Here is a 22,555-nt window from a genome sequence, read left to right on the forward strand (position 1 = left end):
GGTGTAATGCCTCTGTACATGCCCAACAGAGAAATTAGAGCACATCAAATTTATACATACAACATACTTTCAGAAACTGATATTTTATACAGTATGTTCAAAATGTCAGTTCAAAATATATGTTCAAAGAAGTCTATTATGCTCACCCAAGCTATATTCATACATTTGATGCATTCAAAAATACAGTAAAAAACAGCAATTTTGTGAAATATGTCTTTACCGTCACTTTTGAGCAATTTAATGCATCCTAATGAAATAAAATTCATAAAAGTATTAATTACCTTCAAAAAAATATATATATATATACTTGCAGCATACAAGCCACTCCAAAGTACTGATCAAGCAAAAAATCTTGAGTATGGGTGTGTGCGTGCGTGTGTGTGTGTGTGTGTGTGTGTGTGTGAGTGTGTATATCAGCTTATGCATGGCTGTGTGAGAGAGTGAAGACAACTTCCTATTTTAACCACGACCATTTCATGTAAGTTCCTGTAGAGTTCTTGTGCCTTTAGTCTCCACCATGGCTGATGGTGAGAAGGTGATCTATACCTCTCTGGAGGTGGTCATCGCTGTGGGATGCTGTCTGGGGAACGTGCTGGTGATCTGGGCCGTGTGTTCGTGTCGAGCCCTGAGTCAGACCACGTTCTGCTTCATTGTGTCGCTGGCGCTGGCTGATTTTCTGGTGGGGATAGTTGCTGTTCCTTTAGCAGTGATAGTTGATGGACGGCTGGAGACTAGTTTCCACTGCTGCCTCTTCATCAGCTGTGTGGTCATTGTGTTGACCCAGGCCTCCGTTCACTCCCTGTTGGCCATCGCTGTGGACCGATACCTGCGTGTTTATAAGCCTCTCAGGTTTGAACATTTAAAATCATGTTGCTTCATATCATATTGAGAGCCAAATTGATCAAGCTTACTGATAAGGAGGAAATCAAACGTAAGCATTTCTCAGAGATGATGCACACTTATTTTTATCATACTGAAAAACATGCAACCAGAAAAAATAACTTATTTAGGTACGAAATGTATGTTAATTTATGTTAAGAATTTATTTATTCTATAATCTGCTCGCTCTGCCTCTAAAAAAACGACGTTCTGTTTTGCTTGACATCATGTTGCCATTGACCAACACAGAAAACTACTGAAGCAAACATAGAGCTGCCAAAGATATTCCTCAATAAGGAAAATTGGAGCACTTTGGTTGCGTTTTAGACATTTTGCTCCCGAATGCTTCCAGAATGTGACATTAAAGGGATAGTTCACCCAAAAATTTAAATTCTGTCATAATTTATTCACCCTCATGTCGTTCCAAACCCGTAAGACTTTCGTTCATCTTCAGATCGCAAATGAAGATATTTTTGACGAAATCTGAGAGATTTCTGTCCCTCCATTGACAGCTACGCAACTACCGCTTTGACACTTCAAAAATCTCATAAAGAGATTATAAAACTAATCCATATGAATTGAACGGTTTAGTCCAAATTTTCTGAAGAGACTCGATCACTTTGAATGATGAACCGTTTGAATTTAGGCTTTTATTTACAAATAGAAATTTTTTGACTAATTTTAATTTTTTGGGTGAACTATCCTTAAATAGGGGTTAACTGAACAAATGAAGTAAAACATGAAATCATAATTCTGATCTACTTTTATTATATGATTTTTAAGTATTGAAATACTGCACTTTTCATGATGTAATTAATTGCCAAATATATACTTTAAGTCAACAAGGGTGCAAATATATTAAAACAATTAAGCAAATGTTACTTTTCAACATTGATAATAATCAGAAATGTTTCTTGAGCATCATATATTCATGTTAGAATGATTTCTGAAGGATCATGTGACACTGAAGACTGGAGTGAAATTTTTATATATATTCAAATAGAAAACAGTTACATTAAATTGTAATAATATTTAGTAATATAACAGTTTTTTACTGTATTTTTTATCAAATACATGCACGCCTTGGTGAGCAGAATAGACTTTCAAAAACAGAAATCGGTAACACTACAATAAGGTCTCATTTGTTAACATTAGTTAATAAATATATATTTGTTATAGTGTTTATTAATTTTTGTTAATGTCATTCATTGTTTGTTCGTGTTAGTTCAAAGTGCATTAATTAACGTTAAAAAATACAAACAATTTATTAGTAAATGTTGCATTTAACGTAAACTAAGATTAATAAATGCTTTAAAAGTATTGTTCATTCTTAGTTCATGTTAACTCAAATTAACTGATGAAACCTTCCTGTAACGTATAACCAAAAAATCTTACCAAACCCGAACTTTTGAAAGGTAGTGTATACATACATACACAGTACCATTGAAGATATATAAAGATGATTTCTCATTGATTTTCAGGTACAGAGGATCAGTCAAAAAGCAGCATTTGTGGGCCGCGGTCACTGTGTGTTGGCTCTCTTCTTCTATACTAGGCTTCATGCCCATGTTCGGATGGCACAACGAAGACACCACAACAACAGAAAACTCCACGATTACATGTAATTTCATCACGGTTATATCCATGTCGTACATGGTCAACTTCAACTTCCTCGCCTGCATCCTGCCACCCACCATCCTCATGATGGCCCTGTACTTGCTACTCTTCAATATGATATCCAAACAGCTGAGAAAGGAAGTCGGGCGCCCCGTGGAGTCCAGGTCGTTTTACCGTAAGGAGCGGAGACTGGCCAACTCTCTGGCTTTGGTGCTGGTTCTGTTTGCCGTTTGTTGGCTCCCGCTGCACATAATGAACACGCTTGAGTATTACAAAATTGTCAAAGTCCCCGCTATCGCCTTTCACATCGGCATCCTCCTCTCTCACGCCAACTCCGCCGTTAACCCCATAGTGTACGCTTTTAAGGTCCCTAAGATTAAGAAGGCTTATAAAAGCATCTTGATGAAGCTGACCAGCACGGAGCAGAAGGAAGATCAGAGCAGTCAGACTTTGGAAAATAATGCCAGCAGCATCTCAAACAGCATCGTCAGGTGCTCCATGAAAAAAACCCCACAGGTGGTTTTAGCCACCAATCAGAACGGTTAGCTTGAGTCGGTTCTCATGCACAAGAAGCAGAGAGACCAGGGCTAGAAGTACAGTTCAATTATACAAATGGGCAGCCGCTTTTGCATAGTTTGTGCTTGCTATTTAAAAATTATTTGAAACTTTCCTATCTGGCAGCTCCAGTAAGATGTATCTTGAACTCTGTCATGGAAAATATGTAAGCCTTAATTAAACAATTTAACTATCAATTAAAAATGGATTTATAATTGTATGATATTATGTTGTTGGACCAGTGGTTTGGAAAATGGATGGACACTGTTTGATGATTCTGGAGGAGGTCTATTATTAAAATCAAAATCATAGTTGACACGTCTTGTTAAAACTGCAATGACAGGCATGTGTGTAAGAGAGTACACATCACTTCAATTCATTGTCATTGAGTCATTGGTTCTTAAGAATGCACAGCCCATAGTAAGTGATTCAAGCCATGTTTTATTTCCAATGTATCAACCTCTGCCATCAGGGAAGCGTTATATAGAGTCCCACTTTGTAAAAGCAATATTTATACCTGTATCTATTAATATTTTAAATAGTAAGATGTAGTCATTGTTATCAATTCTTTTTAATGTTTTAATGTTTTTTCCCCCTTCAATGTTGTCACGTGTTTGTGTGTGTGTGTGTGTGTGTGTACTTGTACAACTATCTTTGTGAGGACCAGTTTGAGTTTTAGACCATTGGATTGAGGACAAAGAGAGTAAAGTGAGGAGATTTTGGCCGGTCCTCACTTTCTGAGACCCCTTTAAAGGCCTGTTTGAGGGTCAAGACTTGGTTTTAGGAATAAAGTTATAATTAGGTTTAGGGTAAGGGTTCGTGATGGGCAAGGTTAGGGTAAACTGCTAGAGATTGCATTGTGTCAATGAAGGTCCTCATAAAGATAGATGTACAAGAATGAGTGTGTGTGTGTGTGTGTGTGTGTGTGTGTGTGTGTGTGTGTGTGTGTGTGTGTGTGTGTGTGTGTGTGTTTGTTGTGTACTACTGCAGCTTTGGGTGCAAGACAAATTCCACAAAAAAAAAAAACAATAAAGTATACTCTACTCTACTAGAATGGTAGTGTTAAATTAATACAGTGAAATAAATGTTTGATTTTAGTTATTTGATGTACGTCTCACATGCTATCATTTAAATCCATCAAACATCTGCAGCTCTGCTTTCTAGATATTGACCTCAGACATTTAAATAAACACGGGTTACAAGCATTCAGATACAAATATTTCATTTCCACATATTGAAGGAGGAAGAGAAACTGACATTCTGAGCATGCAAATGTTTTTGCCATGTCAGAGCATCCACATCCTTCCTTCATAACTTCATAAATGCAAATTCTGTCATTTCAAACCCGTATGGCTTTATTCTTCTGTGAAAGATGATGTTTAGAGGAACGTCCATGCAGAATGCTCTTTTTCATAATGGCATCTGAGCTCTGAAATTGACACACACAAAACATCATAAAAACACATTTTAAATATCTATGATATCTTGCTTGTGATTAACCCTTTCATGCATAGAGGTCACTACAGTGGAGAGCTATTAAAAAGCCATTTCTTGCATATGCATGGGTTTTGATGGCATTGTTGCTCATTAACCACTACAGCGGACTCTAGTGCATCATCCAGGGCTTAAGTATGTGGAATATTTGCATGTAATGGGTTACTTTACTCATTACATCAGAAAAGTAATCTGATTACATAATGCATGTTACTTGTAATGCGTTATTTCACTTGTTACAACAGAAAAGTAATCTGATTACATAATGCACATTACTTGTAATGCTCGTTACAACAGAAAAGTAATCTGATTACATAATGGACATTACTTGTAATGCTCGTTACAACAGAAAAGTAATCTGATTACATAATGGACATTACTTGTAATGCTCGTTACATCAGAAAAGTAATCTGATTACATAATGCACATTACTTGTAATGGGTTACTTTACTCGTTACATCAGAAAAGTAATCTGATTACATAATGCATGTTACTTGTAATGCGTTATTTTACTTGTTTCAACAGAAAAGTAATCTGATTACATAATGGACATTACTTGTAATGCTCGTTACAACAGAAAAGTAATCTGATTACATAATGGACATTACTTGTAATGGTCGTTACAACAGAAAAGTAATCTGATTACATAATGCATGTTACTTGTAATGCGTTATTTTACTTGTTACAACAGAAAAGTAATCTGATTACATAATGCACATTACTTGTAATGCGTTACTTTACTTGTTTCAACAGAAAAGTAATCTGATTACATAATGGACATTACTTGTAATGCGTTACTTTACTCATTTCAACAGAAAAGTAATCTGATTACATAATGGACATTACTTATAATGCTCGTTACAACAGAAAAGTAATCTGATTACATAATGGACATTACTTGTAATGCATTATTTTACTTGTTACAACAGAAAAGTAATCTGATTACATAATGGACATTACTTGTAATGCGTTACTTTACTCATTTCAACAGAAAAGTAATCTGATTACATAATGGACATTACTTGTAATGCTCGTTACAACAGAAAAGTAATCTGATTACATAATGGACATTACTTGTAATGCGTTACTTTACTCATTTCAACAGAAAAGTAATCTGATTACATAATGGACATTACTTGTAATGCTCGTTACAACAGAAAAGTAATCTGATTACATAATGGACATTACTTGTAATGCGTTACTTTACTCATTTCAACAGAAAAGTAATCTGATTACATAATGGAAATTACTTGTAATGCTCGTTACAACAGAAAAGTAATCTGATTACATAATGCACATTACTTGTAATGCTGGTTACAACAGAAAAGTAATCTGATTACATAATGGACATTACTTGTAATGCTCGTTTCAACAGAAAAGTAATCTGATTACATAATGCACATTACTTGTAATGCTGGTTACAACAGAAAAGTAATCTGATTACATAATGGACATTACTTGTAATGCTTGTTACATCAGAAAAGTAATCTGATTACATAATGCACATTACTTGTAATGCTGGTTACAACAGAAAAGTAATCTGATTACATAATGGACATTACTTGTAATGCTCGTTTCAACAGAAAAGTAATCTGATTACATAATGCATGTTACTTGTAATGCGTTACTTTACTCGTTACAACAGAAAAGTAATCTGATTACATAATGCACATTGCATGTAATGTGTTACTTTACTCGTTACAACAGAAAAGTAATCTGATTACATAAGGCACATTGCATGTAATGTGTTACTTTACTCGTTACATCAGAAAAATAATCTGATTACATAATGCATGTTACTTGTACTTGAGCTAAATTTGTCCATTTTGAACATAAAGATCAGCTAATAAGGGTAAATCGACATACTCTGGTAGACTGGAGGGAGCATGAGCGTTTTCTATAGTCTGAGTTAGGTCTTCTACAGAGTTGTACCTCCAGTGGAGGATCTATATTAGATAGCTATATTTCTATCATGTCATAACACTTAAAAACAAAAAACAAAATAGCTTTGTTTACCTCCACGTTTAAATGCGATTTTCATTGTGTTCTTAGATGTTTGGACTCGCTGTATATTAGACTGGACGTTCCCTCCTTCAGGCGCTTCCCTGTAGTCTCTGTAATGGACTTACTGGCATCGGGCCAAGTGGAAGTGAGCAATGCTGATCCCTGAGGGAACGTTTGGAGCGTATCTTTGGGAGGAGCACTGGATTTCTGAAAGATAAGTCTCAGGCCATTTTGTTCTTTCCCTGTACAGCGCAATATCGGCCTCGGTCCAAACAACGTGGATTTATGATGTTCATCTTTTACGTTATTATTTTTTCTAACATAGCTTGAGTTCATTCTGCTGATTGAGGTTGAAAAATGTTCAATATACCTTTTGGCTCTGCATTGAAAAGCAATATCCAAATCAATTCTCATCAGCGGCTCGAAAACCAGGGGTTATGAAACCACACATCTAAACGCCGTATTTAATTTGATGCAAATGACAACAGCTGCGAGAGAGAGAGAGAGAGATGTACAGCCCGTTCGATATGCTGTTCCTGTGTGTACCTGGGTGGGTGTCGATTGTTCAGACAATAATGTTCATTAGATCATTAAAAACAAACCTGAGAAAGCTCTGAAAAGCTCTTTCGGCCAGCCTTCCCGTGCCATTGGCTATTGCAGGTGCAATAGCGTGATTCATTAATCAGGCTTCAGCATTTCGAAAAAAAGTTTCCCCATCGTGTCAGCTTTGACTCGATGTCGAGAGACCTATCTCGAAAGGTAAAAATGTTGAGAGACCTATCTCAAAAAGGAAACTCCTTGTCTTTAATGTTATCTAGGTTGCTATGGGCTTGCTCTACTGGTTGATGGAGAGTTGTGGGTAGATGTTAGGATATTGCTGTGTGGTTGCTTGCTTGCTCAAATCTCGCAGCCACACAGTCATACTGAATGAATTCTGGGTAGTTGCTGGGGTGATGCTGTTTTGTTACTTGTTTGCACAAATCTTACCATCATTATGTTATTGTTGTTAATGGTTGCTATGAATTCTGGATAGTTGTTAGGGTGATGCTACACTGTAAAAAAATTGTTCATGATTTGTTATCACAACTTTTTATCTTTTGTCAAATCAACTTCGATAACTAATGTGTGAAGATAACATACTATTTTGAGTTTCTGTTTATTAAACCATTCTTCTTCATTGTATTAACTCAAATTTTTTATTACAACGAACTCAAAATGTTAAGGCAACAAGGTAACTTGCTTTTTTTAATTTAAACCAACATTTTTTTTACATTGTATGTGGTTGCTTGCTCAAATCTCGCCACTCTAAAGCTATTGCTGTTAATGGTTGTTAGGGAATCTTGGGTAGTTGCTAAGGTGTTGCTATGTAGTTGCTAGGGTGTTGCTATGTAGTTCTTAGGTGGTCGCGAAGGGCTTGCTTGCTCTATTTTCACCGCCACAATGCTAGAGCTGTGAATGGCATGCGATGGGGACTAGTTGCTCGGCTGTTTTTATGTGTTCCTTGCTCAAATCTCCACACCATGATGCTAGAGATGTGAACGGTTGCTATGGAATTCTGGCTAGTTGCTAGGGTGTTCTGTGTGGTTGCTTATTTGAACACTGAAGTCTCTGTGATATTTTCCCTCCTTCAGTGTAAGCTAATGCCATGCCCTTTATGAGTACAATAGTTTGTGTTTATTTGCAGACATTATTAGAGCACTTATCTGACGTAAACAGATTCATTATTGCTCTATGCATCATGCTGGTTGTGCGTGGCACATTTACTGCTTAGTGGCAGCCGCCCCGAAGCCCTTGTGCTTGATACGATGATCTCTTTCAATTAGATGACAGCATACGTCAACAACAACTCAGGGCTTTATGGTTCTCTTGCCACTCGTCTCAGGAAAACTGCACAGACGGTTATGCTTGATGAGAAAACCCAACCAATAGGTTTGCATGAGCGTTGCATAATGCTTTTCAGATTGCATTTGCAATATTACTTACCTGTTTTACCTATTGTTATTTGTCTATCATATGCAAACAAAGGTCAAGACTAGAAACAGCCTTGTATTGGGTTTGACCGCTAAGAAAACTAATAGCACAACCTCACTTCAACACAAATGGTGCTGGACTAGTCATCAATCCAGAGTATGAGCAATAGAGTGAAACTATTGCATTTTTACCATTAATTTTTCCCATAGGGAATTTAAAATAGTCTTCTAAGCCAATGAACTAAGCTAATCAGCAATTAAAGAATCACTACAAACTTTGATTTACAGCGAAAACTTTTTTTAAATCGGACAAAAAGACAAAGGTACAAGACTGCGTACATATCTGCTTTAGTGAGGACAATAACTACAATCCCATGAATCATTGCGGACAGCATAATCGAATTAAAAACAATGGAGGAATATAAACCTACTCATTGATGTATAAAAACTATTTATTTTAAGTTTAGTGCAAAATATGCATATATACACAAACATTTCAGTATTTTGAGAGCATGTGGAGATCAAATCGATTGCATCATTCGCAGTGCTGTTTTAAAGCTTGTTGCTTTTTTTGACTCTGATTTGTACAGCATAATGGGTAATGTAGTTTTTTCACCGGGAATATTAATCGCGATTATTTAAATAACATGATGTCTTCAGCAGAAACAAATACCATGGATTAACAATCTTTTACCTCACAGTAGGTCTGTCTTATCATTCCTTTTGGAGAAAAATAAATTTAGTTTTTGCTTCCGGAACCAAACTGTTGCACTCTATGATGCTTGACTTCGAAAATATCATTAATAATAGTAAATCTCAAAAATGCTGGGTTGTTTCAACCCTATTTTGGGTCAAATATGGACAAACCCAAACGTTGGGTTAAAAATGTAATTTAAAAATGTAACCCAACGGCTGGGTTTGTCCATATTTGACCCAACCCAGCATTTTTTTTTGTTTTTTCAAAACTCATCTTTGATTTACTATAATAAATCTCAAAAGTACTGCATTTCTTTGTTATGACATTTAGGTGTCTGCAACATCTTAATGGAATGAAACTAATCAAAGAGATTGCCTTATTAAGACATCCTTTCAGAAAAGCACAAGAGCAGCATTTACTTCAAACATGAGCATCCAAAGAGAACATTGTAGAAGTTCTTGGCAAGGTGGCCCGCCATTTAATTTCATTATGACACAGCTGTCTGGAATACTTGATTTTGATTGGTCGATCGTAAAACATTCTAAATCAGGGTTTCCTTGAGTTCATGAAAATAAAAGCATAACATTTTAAAATTGAAATATAAACAAAAAATTAAACACAAAAAAATAAGAATTATTTAGTTTGCCTCCACACTCTAAAAAATGCTGGGTTGTTTCAACCCAAATTTGGGTCAATTATGGACAAACCCAGCCGTTGGGTTGCATTTAATTAAAAACGTTAACCCAAAGGTTGGGTTCGTCCATATTTTACCCAGATTTGGGTTAAAACAACCCAGCATACGTGACCATTAACCGACATTAGAGACCAATCCAATGCAAATGTGCGGTGTAATTATTGAATTTATTAATGAGATCTCTTTAATGTCTCAATTATATCGTCTAGACAACTACCGTAAATGGAGAGAAAATGTCTCATGTTACCCCCAGGGATCTCACATGTGCCTCCTCTGTTTTTAGAACACTCTAAAAAATGCTGGGTTGTTTCAACCCAATTTTGGGTCAAATATGGACAAACCCAAACGTTGGGTTAAAAATGTAGTTAAAAAATTAACCCAACGGCTGGGTTTGTCCATATTTGACCCAAAATTGGGTTAAAACAACCCAGCATTTTTTAGAGTGAAGAAATATATTAAAATATTTTTAATATTAAACATTTGTGCTCAGATTTGCAATGATCTCAATATGAACTCAAACATTTCTGAACAAATCCTCCCACAAAGAAATCTGAGCTATGCTATCCATGTTCATTTATATTTATTATACTTTTATTCTCCAAAGAGCATTTGTAGACACATTACAGACAAAGCTTGCAATGAAGCATAAGTGAGAATTCCTCTGAGCTCTGAAAGTGCAATAAGATCTTCTTATGTGTTATGACTCAAAAAGGAAATCTTAATTCTGCATGAGAGGACTAAAATAGACATGATAACCACATAATGCTGAGGAGCCCAGGGAACAAGATGAAATGATCATGGTAGACAAGTGCTTCCCTCAATACTGAGACGAATCCATTAGCACAATACAATGAACATTACTGAAAAATTAATTTGATGAAGATGATGTCCGATTTCCTGGGTAGAATCATTTGAATATCAAATTATGTCTCTCTCCATGCAGTGAGAGAGACACAAAGCAATAGAGGCAGGAAACAGAGGATTCTGGGATGCATGCATGTGCCTAATTCAGAATTAAATAAAAATGTGGCTCCCTTTCAGCTCAAGAGTGTGAATTTTAATTGAATTAGCCACAAGCCACAGGATGTTGAATAGGAATTTTAACTGGAATGACAGGAAAAGGAATTTAAGGAACAGAAATTAGATGATATTCAACAAAATGGGCAAAAACAGATGAATTTCTATGTAGGTGTTTAAGTTTTACCGTTCCAAAGTTTTTTTTTTTTTTTTTTTTTAAGAAATTAATACTTTTATTCAGGAGGATGCATTAAATTGATTAAGACTGAAAGTGAAGTGACATTTATAATGTAATTTTTTTTTTTTTCAAATAAATGCTGTTCTTTTGAACTTTCTATTGATCAAATAATCATGAAAAAACAATTTCATAGTTTCCACAAAAAATATGAAGCAGCACAACTGTTTTCAACATTGATAATAGTCAGAAATGTCAGCAGATCATCATATTATACTGATTTCTGAAGGATCATGTGACACTGAAGACTGGAGTAATGATGCTGGAAAATCAGCTTTGATCACAGGAATAAATTACATTTCCAAATGTATTTCAATGGAGAACATTTCAATTTAACTTTTTTAAATCGTAATAATATTTCACAATATTCATGTTTTTACTGTATTTTTGAATGCATCAAATGTATGAATGTAGCCTAGGTGAGCATAAGAGACTTCTTTCAAAAAAATTACAATTTAAAATGTTACTGACCTGAAACATCGAACAGTACTGTATATAAAATATCAGTTTCAGGAAATAAACAGATAATTAACTAATAATCAAAATTAATATCCGTTTATTTCCGGAAACTAAAACAAAAATACTACATTTTTGGAAATAACTAATTTCTTGTGTATGAACGTGTGCGTGATTAATTCTTTCTTACAATGAAATGTGTTGTAAAAACATTTTAAAGGAGAGTTTTGTTCCATTTAAATTCTACTTCCTTAATTTAAATTCAAATCACAATTCCATACTCTGATTGCAACTTCAATTCAGCTTCAAAGGGCATTCTAAATTAAATTCTGAATGGCACAACTGGAGTTTCAGGTTTGTAAAGTGTAGGAAAAGAGAGATAGTGAGCGAGGCGAGCAGTGGGGAAGGCAATAATGCTGCAGAGAACGAACCACCCCTCCCTTTCCCAGCCGGCAGAGCCTCCGCAACAGAAGGACAAGCAGGAGTTGTGAAGATGCAGAGAACAAGGCACACGGCAGCTCAAAGTAACTAACATGGATCTTCTTATGAAGAGACTCACATTTCATGGCATCTATTGACAAGTCAGGCCAGTTCAGCTACTACAAGAAAGACTTCATTACGAGACTGCTATAAAGACTGAGAAATATAATAAAATGAAAGCACATACCAGCATTTGAGGACATCATGAGACTCCTGTAGAAGACCCAATGGAACAGGAACTGCTGAAGATGTCAACGGTCACAGTAACTGAGAGTTGGGAGAAAGCGGACCTGATGTACATCTCCATTGAGAGCACTATCGCCCTGGCATCGGTGCTTGGGAACGTGCTGGTGGTGTTGGTGGTGTGCATGAACCAGGGTCTTAGAGACCCGACCTTCTGCTTTATTGTCTCTCTGGCGCTGGCCGACATTGCGGTCGGCGTTCTTGTCATCCCGCTGGCGGTGGTCCTCAGCCTGGGTCTCACCACACAGTTTTACACTTGCCTCTTCATTTCGTGCCTTCTCGTCATCATCACGCAAAGCTCCATACTGTCCCTGCTGGCCATCGCCATCGACCGGTTCCTGCGCGTCAAAATCCCCACCAGGTGAGTCTGAAACTCTGACCGAATAAAGAATATTTTACATTTAATAATAATTAATTAGGCTACAGCATGAAAAGTGTCCAGTTAAAATAAAAAACTATCAATATTTTATGTTTACCTGTATATGTCATGTGACCATTAACCAACATTAGACCATTGAACATGTAAATGTGTTGTTAAATTATAAAAATATTAACTTAATATATCATGCTGTACATTTGTGAATCCTTCTTCTAAATAAACCGTATCAGGGTGATGCACAAACATATTTACAAGTATGTTTTACAACTATGTCTATTCATTAGTGCAGAATAATAAAGAGAAATCACAAATGACAAATGTTATGCTACTGGCTTTAGTTTTTTAGGACGTTACAATTGGTGTGCAAGTCCACCAAAGAATGGTGCATACAAAAGCATTTCGCAAACTGTCACAATAAAATTACTGTGTTAAAATGACTTGCATGACACAAAGCAATAATTTAACATAAAATGATTGTCATGCACAGCCTAGAGTAGCTTATTGCTATCATGCAATGGCTTTATGATAAAAAACACACCAAGGTTCAATAAATAGTTTGATTTAATAATAATTGTTCTCTAAGCAATAAAGCTTTGAGAGTTTCTCAATTAGGTGTCACAGTCAGAACTATTTCTAAAATGTGCATTTTGTCACATAGAGCTTAAACTTTAATGCATCAGTTGTGTTTGATCATGTTCCTTGGCCAGACAGCAGGACCGCAATATATCTGTTGCTTTCTTTAATGCAAATCAATGGGCTGGTGTAATGCAAGGCTTTTAACTAAATTAAACCCCTGCTGTCTGTCGTAGGGAATGATGTGCACTGGTCTGACCTAACCACTCATTTGCCTGATGTTTGATGGCATGCTTATGTAACACATTTGTGAGGAACGGTGAATTTAATATATTAAAATATATTAAAATACATCATTAAAATCTAATAAATAACAAGTTTGTTTTCATTTAGAAAATGTATTTAGGCAAATGTACGTAAGGCAAGGTGTAACTCATCCCACTCCATTTGTACAGCAGACATAATAATAATAATAACAAACACCAATAATAATAATTAAAATTATTTAAAAATCATTTCCACTTACCTTTATCATCTAGTCTAGAGGAGGATGCATCTGAAAAAAAATTCACAGACTCCACACCGTAGCCATATCTAGAAAGAGAATAATAAAGATGAGTATCAATGAGCAACTAACTTATACCATTCAGAAAACGTCAAAATCTAGTTGTGTAGTACTATAGTACTTTGTAAAAATAATAATAATAATAAGTCAATGTCTACGGAACCCCTAAAGGGACGTGTTGGTGGTGGTAACAACGTTTAGCTCACGAGTTATTGATCCGGGAAGATCGAATCTGTGAATATGTTGCCAGCTTTTAAGCACTCACTAGCTAAGTTTCCATCCACTTGTCAATCGAATTATCTGAAGTTCGGAAAAAAAAACTCATGCGAATAAAGCTGGTGAAAGTGTGTTTCCATCCAACGGCTTTAAAGCGAATAAAAACCTGTGCGTAATGACATCACATGCTGTTTTGCGATCAAATTGGGATATCAAATTGATTTGAGACATTTTAAGGTGTTTCCATTCATTTTCGCACTGAATCGCACAACATTCAAGCCAACATTTGCCAACAAAGTTTTGCTAGACAAAATGCAATTCATTGTTTATTCGGCAAATGACGTTTATATCAGCGCCGTATATCGATCAAGATAAAATCCGATGAGACCGAACGTATTTCATTTGAGTCGATATTCATGAAATCCAATCGAATTTTACTGTTTCCATAATGCATTTTTGATCCGATATCACTTAGTTCGGATAAAAACGTGTGGATGGAAACATAGCTACTGACGCATTTCTTTATATTTGAGTCCAAGTTAAAACAGAACCACTCCATTGTTAATGTACGGACCTCTGTCCGAAGTGTGTGTCCGAGCTCATGACAGTTTTTGCGAGGGAACGCAAAAGTTTTGCGAGGGAACACAAATATATTTGCGAGGGAATGCAAAAGTTTGCGTGGGCAGGGAACGCAAAGTTTCTCGGGGGAACGGAAAAGTTTTGCGAGGGAAGATTTGAAAAATATTTTGTTCTCCCATCCCAAATTTTTCCCAACACCACGTCTCTTCAGGGGTAAAAATGAGAGCACTAATATGTAAAAATGTCCTAATGAGTGATATAACTCAAATTAGAGATGCAGTGTGCAATGCATTATATAACACACTTGAATCACCGCCTGCTGTTATGATTGATTTCAGAAAGTAATTTATATTGTATTTGTATTGTTTTGGCAGGTACAGCATCATTGTGACACAGAGGCGGGCGTGGGTAGCTGTGGGTTTGTGCTGGCTCATCTCCTTTCTGACTGGCCTAGTGCCTATGGCCGGCTGGCACCGCGGTCCACCTGAAAATGTCAGTACGACGCCCATCCAATGCCAGTTCACCAAAGTCATGCGCATGGATTACATGGTCTACTTCAACTTCTTGGTTTGGGTGGTGGTTCCCCTGACCATCATGATTGGCCTGTACGCAGAGATCTTCCGCGTGATCAAACGCCAGCTCAACCGCCGAGCCGAGGCCACCTGCGACTCCAGCAAGTACTACCGCAAAGAACTGAAACTTGCAAAGTCGTTAGCGCTAGTTCTGTTTCTCTTTGCGCTCTGCTGGCTGCCACTTCACATCATGAACAGTATTCTGTTTTTTTGCCCCACATGCGAAGTGCCCAAGAGCGCTGTATACGTGGGCATCTTCATGTCACACGTCAACTCCGCACTCAACCCGCTAGTGTATGCCTTCCGCATCCAGCGCTTCCGTGATACACTGATTCATATCATCCAGCGATTCATGCTCTGTAAAACCTCCTCAACCAGCCCAAGCCAGCACGGTGCGGGACCAATCACGGAGAAAACACAAGTTCAATAGCAACTAAGACTGAGGGAGGAATTTACCAAGAAGCGTAGCGTACGTTGGAGTTGTTTTAGCATCTGATTGACTAAAGGAACTATGCAACTAACACACACAAAATTGTGCAATGCAATTTTTCATTTTGTATTCTTACTCTGACCGCTACATAATTGTGGGGGATGCTGCAGGCCACTCTGCAGTTCATGCACCTGAATCAGCTCTTTCCACTGCAGAAACTGCACTAGTCTACACTGTGTCTGGAAATATGCCCAGTTATAATGCTCTTCTCCATCATTTGATGAGTTACTCATGCCGTGATCACTGGAAAATGGACACAAACATCGCTTTTCAAACGTAATTGTGCAGTTTTGTAAATATGTCGCATTCCATTGTAAGCCTTATTTGCACAGCAATGAGGCATGTTGCACTGGACAGAATAACAATGACTTTAGTCAAAGCGCACCTGGGGCCAGTTGAATAAACATAGCCATTTATATGTTAAGAGGCTGTAGTCCCAAATGATGCACTATACACTCATACACTATGTTTATATGCACTCAACCATGTATAAAAAGAAGTGTGACTTCTTTTCTTGTTATTTTGTCATTCAACATTGGAGACTGATAGCCGCTCTCCCTCTGCGAATTAAAGCTGCAACTGTTGAGTGCATGAAGTGTCCAACATTTCACACTTCTTTTTATCGGTTAATTAGGTGTATTATCTGGGTATAAAGTGCACTTTTTCTGTTCTGAATTTTCAGTGTGAACACGCTACATGCACTATATATACAAATCGGATTAGAGTAGCATAAGTATGCGAATTAAAGGGATAAGTAAAGGGATAGTTCACCCACAAATAAAAATTCTGTCATCATTAACTCACCCTCAAGTTATTCCAAACCTTTATGCGTTTATTTAATCTGCTGAACAGAAAAGAAGAAATTTTGAAGAATATGGGTAACCAAACAATGAATAGGCCCCATTGACTTTCCTAGTATGGAAAACAAAATACTATGGAAGGCAATGGGGTCCAATAAACTGTTTGGTTTCTGACATTCTTGAAAATATCTTCTTGTTTAGCAGAAAAAAAAGAAATTCATACAGGTTTGGAACACCTTGAAGTGAGTAAATTATGACCGAATTTGCATTTTTGGGTGAACGATCCCTTTAAGAACTAGTCAGTTAGTTTGGGGTAATCAGTCTTACTTTTCGGTATCACATTAGAGACCAATCTATGTTGTAACTGACTTAAAAAAGTTATGAACAGTCTTAAAGAATTTTTATTTTATTTCTAACTTGTAGGAGTCTTAGCAGTTTATGCAAACGGCCCCTGGTTAAGTTGGATAGTGCGTGACTGGGGAATAAGACATTTTTGTGCTGAAATGCCGAATGTAAAAGTGACACAGCTGTACAGTGAATTCACTGCTGTGAGTCCAAATATGGACGGTACTTCACTTCTCTTTCTTTTGGACGTAATAAAAACATTTTGTGGCCTGATGTGGCTATAGGATGAGCATTGGATGGTTTGTTAGACATGTCATGTTATTGAAATGCACAGCAAACAACTAGGCTAGCTAGTAAATAGATTAAAACGGGACAATTTATTTAACAGAGCCAATTTTCCACCAATGAGCAAAAAACACATTAATATTCATAATGCTAATACTTCAGTAATAACAATTGGGGAAAATGTGCTAAAATATTGAAATAATAGGCAAAAAAAAAGCTTAATAGTCCTCCTAATTATAGGCTTCATTTTCTTTGTTCAAAACATATTTATTTTTCTTTAACTGTACACTTGTTAGGTTAGACAGACTTTGTGTATTACAATAACAATTCCTATACATTTAGCTAACCAACTACATCCAGCAAATTTACATAACACAGCTGTACCAAACTATAGAGTTAGATAGTGTGCTTTTATGACAGTAAAGATAAGAAGGATTTGCATTTAACACATGAATTTTCTAACTAACTTGGACTGCCAATAACATATGCAAACTGGTAAGTTATATCATCAAGATTAATATTGAAATTGATTATAATTGGCCTAGCTGACTGAAAATACATCATGATCACAAACTACCAGTTTACTGAGATACATATGTTGACTAAGATATAATGCATCCAGAGTAGGCTACTAGAAGGGTCAAAAGTTTTGCAGGCTCAGGTCTTGTTTTTCATTCTAGCGACAAACCAACTGATGGGTGAACCAAGAGATGGGTGAGACAAGAGGAAGCTCCGTCTTACAGAAGTGGCATATACACACAGACACTCTGGCCGCAAAATATAACAAATAAAAATATAACTGTGAACTTTCAGAACGCCAGCAAGTGAAAACAAAATCTATAAAAATTAACTATAATTTCCTTGGCATAACCACAACAGGGCCTATCTTTATGAAGTCTTGAAGTGGTTATTATGTTGGTTTGAGCAGCCTAGCAACCACACAAAAACACCAAACCCACAGCCTAGCAACCAATCAGAACACCGTTCCACGCAGCATATAAAACTGCTTTTAAACTAACTTACACGGCTTAAGTAAATTTTAACTTTAAAATTTTTTCCACACACTGAAGCGCGTGCGCCCTCAGATCACTTGGACGTGGTTGTGTACAAGAGGTAAAAACTATATAAATACTCACACAAACCGCTCGTTTCGTGTCTTAGGCCATCAATGTGTGTACTTACAATGGGGAATTGTTTAATTTTGACTTCTCTGTGCATGCTCTTTGAAGTGATGACCATAGACCTGCATTATTACTGACAGACAAGAATGGTTTGACCTAAAAATATCAAAATTGAAACTACTGCGGAAACAAAGACACCTATAGCCTACATCTTGCCCTTGAGGTAACATAAGCTAAAACATACCAAAATCTAATTTCAAAGTGAACTATCCCTTTAACTTCATTCATCCCGTACAGACAAGGCTTAATATAAAATGCATGTTTTGTTGTTTTAACTGAGAGCAACTTGCACTGGTATTTTTTAAATTCTATCAAAATGTTAAGAAAATATCTTTATTCTCGTAATGTTTCGACTTTAGGCGAAATTTATTTTTGCGGTTCAGGGCTTCCGTGTAATTGAACAAATCCTGTCATTTTCTAGTTTGCAATAATATTGAATTAAGAAACTGCGATTAAGTTCCACACACTGTGAAATTATAAAACAAGTGAAGCTAGTCAAATAAGGAGAACTATAATAATAATATCAAGAAATGACATTAACTGAACCTCAATGTAATAATTTCCCCCATTATTTTCCACCGAAGAGCGGTATTATCTCTTTTGATCATAGGTTTTGATGTGAAGTTTGATGATGTGTCGAATCTGCGCCGCGGGACACACAGATGAGGATGACGTCAAACTCTAAACATCGGCTCAAAGTTTTCGCATCCGGTTGAAATTACTATTATTAGCCTTAACATATAGCGTTCCCTATCCTTCATTTTAAACTGTCATCCGCCCAACTAAACTCAGGATCGTATTACGGATGTGTCTTAATCAGGGTTTGTATTTTCATTCCATTATAATACTCACAGACGGACGTAAACACACAGTCGCTAGTTAGCACTGTTTTAGCCAGCGAATGCTAATAAACAGCCTGTTCGCCGCGGTATTTTACATATACATGCTTGTTTATTTATAGAAAACGGCATAAAGTTGACATTATAATAATTATATTTATATACGTTAACACTAAAATACTGAAGATAACACATTATTATTCTTGACTGTTAGAATGTTTGGATGCTAACTAGTGCGTATGTTGCCTAATAATGCTGACCAGTGGTGGGTATTTAGTCAAACAAAAATTAATTTCACTCTATCTGGGTTGTTTTAATAAGCGAATCTACGTTATAGTGGTTACTAAGAAAAAAAATACCACGTTTTGGGAGATCTACCATGGTATTCTCAGAAGTGTGACAAGTCTGACAAACTAACTGAATTCTGCACTGTTATTGTTTTGTCGTTGACAGGTTGAGACTCAAATCTTGGGGCTCCAGTTAACCCTCCCCTCCAGCCGGTGTGGGGACCTGTGTTGTCCCCCTCTTCTCCTGCGAGATGGGCAGTCATTTCCGCAGCTACATCTGGGATCCAATCCTCATCATCTCTCAGATAGTTCTCATGCAGTGCATCTACTACAGCTTCTTGGGTCTCTGGTTAGCTGGTGTTGATGGTTTGGTCCATACCAGTAGATCACTTGACCAGATATTCAGTTATGAGGTAAGAACCTGTCCAAATAGAGCTGGATGAAGTAGTTACACCAATCATGGCTTTCCTGATGTAAATGTAATGTTACGTGGCACATATTGTTTACAAGTTGATTTATTGACGTCGTTCCCAGGTTTAAACACTGATTGAGCGATCACATGAGACATAATAGATTTTAGTAAGCTGAACTGTTCCTTTCATCATACCATATGATGCTCATTCATGTTTCTTTAATGCTATAAGTTGCAGTAAAAAGGAAGAGATGTTTGGTTCATGATTAGCACTACAGCGATTTCTCTCACGCCACATAAAAAAGCATCAAAATTGTATTGTTTGTATTTCAGGATAAAATTGACCGGATCTGAAATCTAAGACTGTGGTTCTTATCAAAAACAACAAATGGCAAAGCTTATAGTGATTTTTAGATAAGAACAGTGTAGACTAATAGATCAATCTTGGCATTTAAAAATCAATATTGGTTAATCGAAATGAAGATCGATACAAAGCCCTACAAATAACTAGTTTACTTTCTTTCAAGGTTCTTGGGTTTTCAACAACGCAAGGCCGCTTATCTATGATGGCATTTATTCTGAATTCCCTCACATGGTAAGTTAATATTAATGTCTCCTATTCCATACAGTTATTTCACTTTAATCTGCCATCTTAGGTCATTCTTGGCTCTGTTTCTCTTTCTCAGTGCTCTTGGCCTGTGGTTCTTCATCCGACGGGGAAAGCAGTGTCTGGACTTCACCGTAACGGTGCATTTCTTCCACATGATCGGCTGCTGGATCTATAACGCCCACCTCCCAGCCGCCCTGTCATGGTGGTTGGTCAACGTGGCCTGCATGGCCTTAATGGCAGTCATAGGCGAGTACATGTGCATGCGGACAGAGCTCAGAGCCATCCCTGTCAACACGGCACCCAAATCAAACCTATGAGGACTGTTTAGAGACAGATGTGCCACAGCTGGTCGGCGTATCGGCAGGGCTGGCGTGTTGACTAATGCCGCTCTGGTTTTCCAGGAGGACGAGCAAAAAGGACTTGGTTTTTTTGGTGATGTATTGGTCACGTCACTGTATTTAATCCGGATGACATTGAGATGTGCCACATGATGGGTTTTCAAGCTGCGTCATGTGAGGATGACGACTACCTGGGACTTCCCTCAGCATTCGCATCATTTCAAAGGGACTATTGTAATTATATTTAGTAATTATGTCATTATTTAGGATCATTCACAGATGGCTACGGAAAATATGAAAGTGATTATGTGTTCTAACCGCACAGAAAACATCATAGGGCTGTCAAAAGATTAATCGCGATTAATCGCATCCAAAATAAAAGTTTGTGTTTGCATAATATATGTGTGTGTACTGTGTATAATTATTATGTATAAATAAATACCCATAAATTCATGTATATATTTAAGAAATATTTGCATTTATATTATATATAAATATAACCAATTTTTCTTAAATGTATACATGATTGTGTGTGTTTTTATATATATAAATAATTATACACAGTACACACACGTATATTATGTAAACACAAACTTTTATTTTGGATGCGATTAATCTTTTGACAGCCCTATATGCAAAGTCTTTAAATAAAATGCAATGTAATTCTGAATTCTTGGATAATGGATCCTAATCCTTTGGAAATAAATGTTTTTCATGTTTTATCGAGTCACCATTTTACAGTTACCAATGGCAGAGTTTCATTGACCTCAAATGCTAGTTTTAAGTCAACATGAAATCAAAATGGACCCTTTTACTTTCTTGATGTATGTTCCTGTTGTTATTGAGCATGTTGTTCCAAAGGACAAAATTAAAAGTGGATGCCTGCTTTTTTCCCTTTTCTGTCATTTAATATCCTAGTTCAATTGGAAATGTCACATTAAGTAAGTAAAATGGGTCTCAGATGATGTTTAATGTTTACTTTGATGTATTTTGAATTAATTTTTGACCCACATGTCTGTCAGCTACAATCAGAATCCCTTTCAAAATTTGTTTGCAATGAGTAATCGTGTGATAAATGCTTTCGTTAAGTTAAAAGGCAAATCAGATCAGCCTCATTTTTTACATATACTGTTGCAATAAATCAGAAACTTCAATATAGGTGTAAATGTATGATCCGGTTTGTCAAAAGTGTGAGTCTTGACTTTCATAAAGCATTTTTTTTTTTTTTTTTTTTGTTAACCTTGCAACATCCTGTTTCTCAAACACTTTCAAGCCACATAATACTGACTACTACAAAATACTGGCTGTGTGCAGTCATGCTTCAGGCTCAACATATATAAGAATTGGAAAAGTTGTTGTTACCTGTTAGACATTGTATTGTGTTTCAGGCATTTGGTCAATGGTTTTGCTTTTGGTGAAACTTTGTAGCTTTGAACAACATAAAACATTAAAGTTGAACTGCTTAAAGATGCTCAAGTAAATATCATGGCAGCCGCATGGATTCTCAAACATGTGGCAAAATACTCGATGCTTTAAGATGTTAAAGTTTTTGCAAATGTTTTGTCAGAATAAAACTATATTCTGCAGTGTCCCTGATCTGTTGAGTTCAGAGTATTGGTACAAATATGTATTTATTATAAAATACATCGCATGAAGCCTGGAAAGAACATGTCTGGGTGGGTCATATTTCACACTAAAGAAATGTTTGGCTTTTTTTGGCCAAAGTCATGGCTATAAACAATT

At 36.5% G+C, this 22,555-nt stretch overlaps 2 protein-coding genes across 3 annotated transcripts; both read left to right on the forward strand.

Moving 5' to 3' along the window:
- Positions 1 to 517: 517 nt before the first annotated feature.
- Positions 518 to 15,791, forward strand: LOC307006980 (uncharacterized protein; the record flags this gene model as incomplete). The annotated part of the gene is made up of 4 exons (XM_079628530.1): positions 518 to 849; positions 2,361 to 3,037; positions 12,297 to 12,702; positions 15,028 to 15,791. 4 exons carry the CDS (start codon positions 518 to 520, stop codon positions 15,653 to 15,655), a joined length of 2,043 nt encoding a protein of 680 aa, XP_079484656.1. The 3' UTR covers positions 15,656 to 15,791.
- Positions 15,792 to 18,946: 3,155 nt separating this feature from the next.
- On the forward strand, positions 18,947 to 22,407 carry sys1 (SYS1 golgi trafficking protein). 2 transcript variants are annotated; one of them, XM_079627335.1, is made up of 4 exons: positions 18,947 to 19,147; positions 19,619 to 19,865; positions 20,392 to 20,459; positions 20,551 to 22,407. In XM_079627335.1, exons 2-4 carry the CDS (start codon positions 19,704 to 19,706, stop codon positions 20,789 to 20,791), a joined length of 471 nt encoding a protein of 156 aa, XP_079483461.1. In that variant the 5' UTR covers positions 18,947 to 19,147; positions 19,619 to 19,703; the 3' UTR covers positions 20,792 to 22,407. The 2 variants fall into 2 exon arrangements, with proteins under 2 accessions (XP_079483461.1, XP_079483462.1); XM_079627336.1 differs by lacking the exon at positions 18,947 to 19,147 and adding an exon at positions 19,284 to 19,430 and having other exon boundaries at positions 20,551 to 21,700.
- Positions 22,408 to 22,555: the final 148 nt, after the last annotated feature.

The sequence above is a fragment of the Phoxinus phoxinus genome (genome assembly GCF_949152265.1).
Source record: "Phoxinus phoxinus genome assembly, chromosome: 11".
In the NCBI taxonomy this organism is placed as follows: domain Eukaryota; kingdom Metazoa; phylum Chordata; class Actinopteri; order Cypriniformes; family Leuciscidae; genus Phoxinus; species Phoxinus phoxinus.

What these genes read in the sequence shown, in the direction of transcription:
- sys1 (XM_079627335.1), top strand. Translation starts at nt 19,704, where the DNA reads ATGGGCAGTCATTTCCGCAGCTACATCTGGGATCCAATCCTCATCATC. An exon ending in ACCAGATATTCAGTTATGAG is followed by an intron (nt 19,866 to 20,391) that starts GTAAGAACCTGT and finishes CTTTCTTTCAAG; the next exon opens with GTTCTTGGGTTTTCAACAAC. An exon ending in ATTCTGAATTCCCTCACATG is followed by an intron (nt 20,460 to 20,550) that starts GTAAGTTAATAT and finishes TCTCTTTCTCAG; the next exon opens with TGCTCTTGGCCTGTGGTTCT.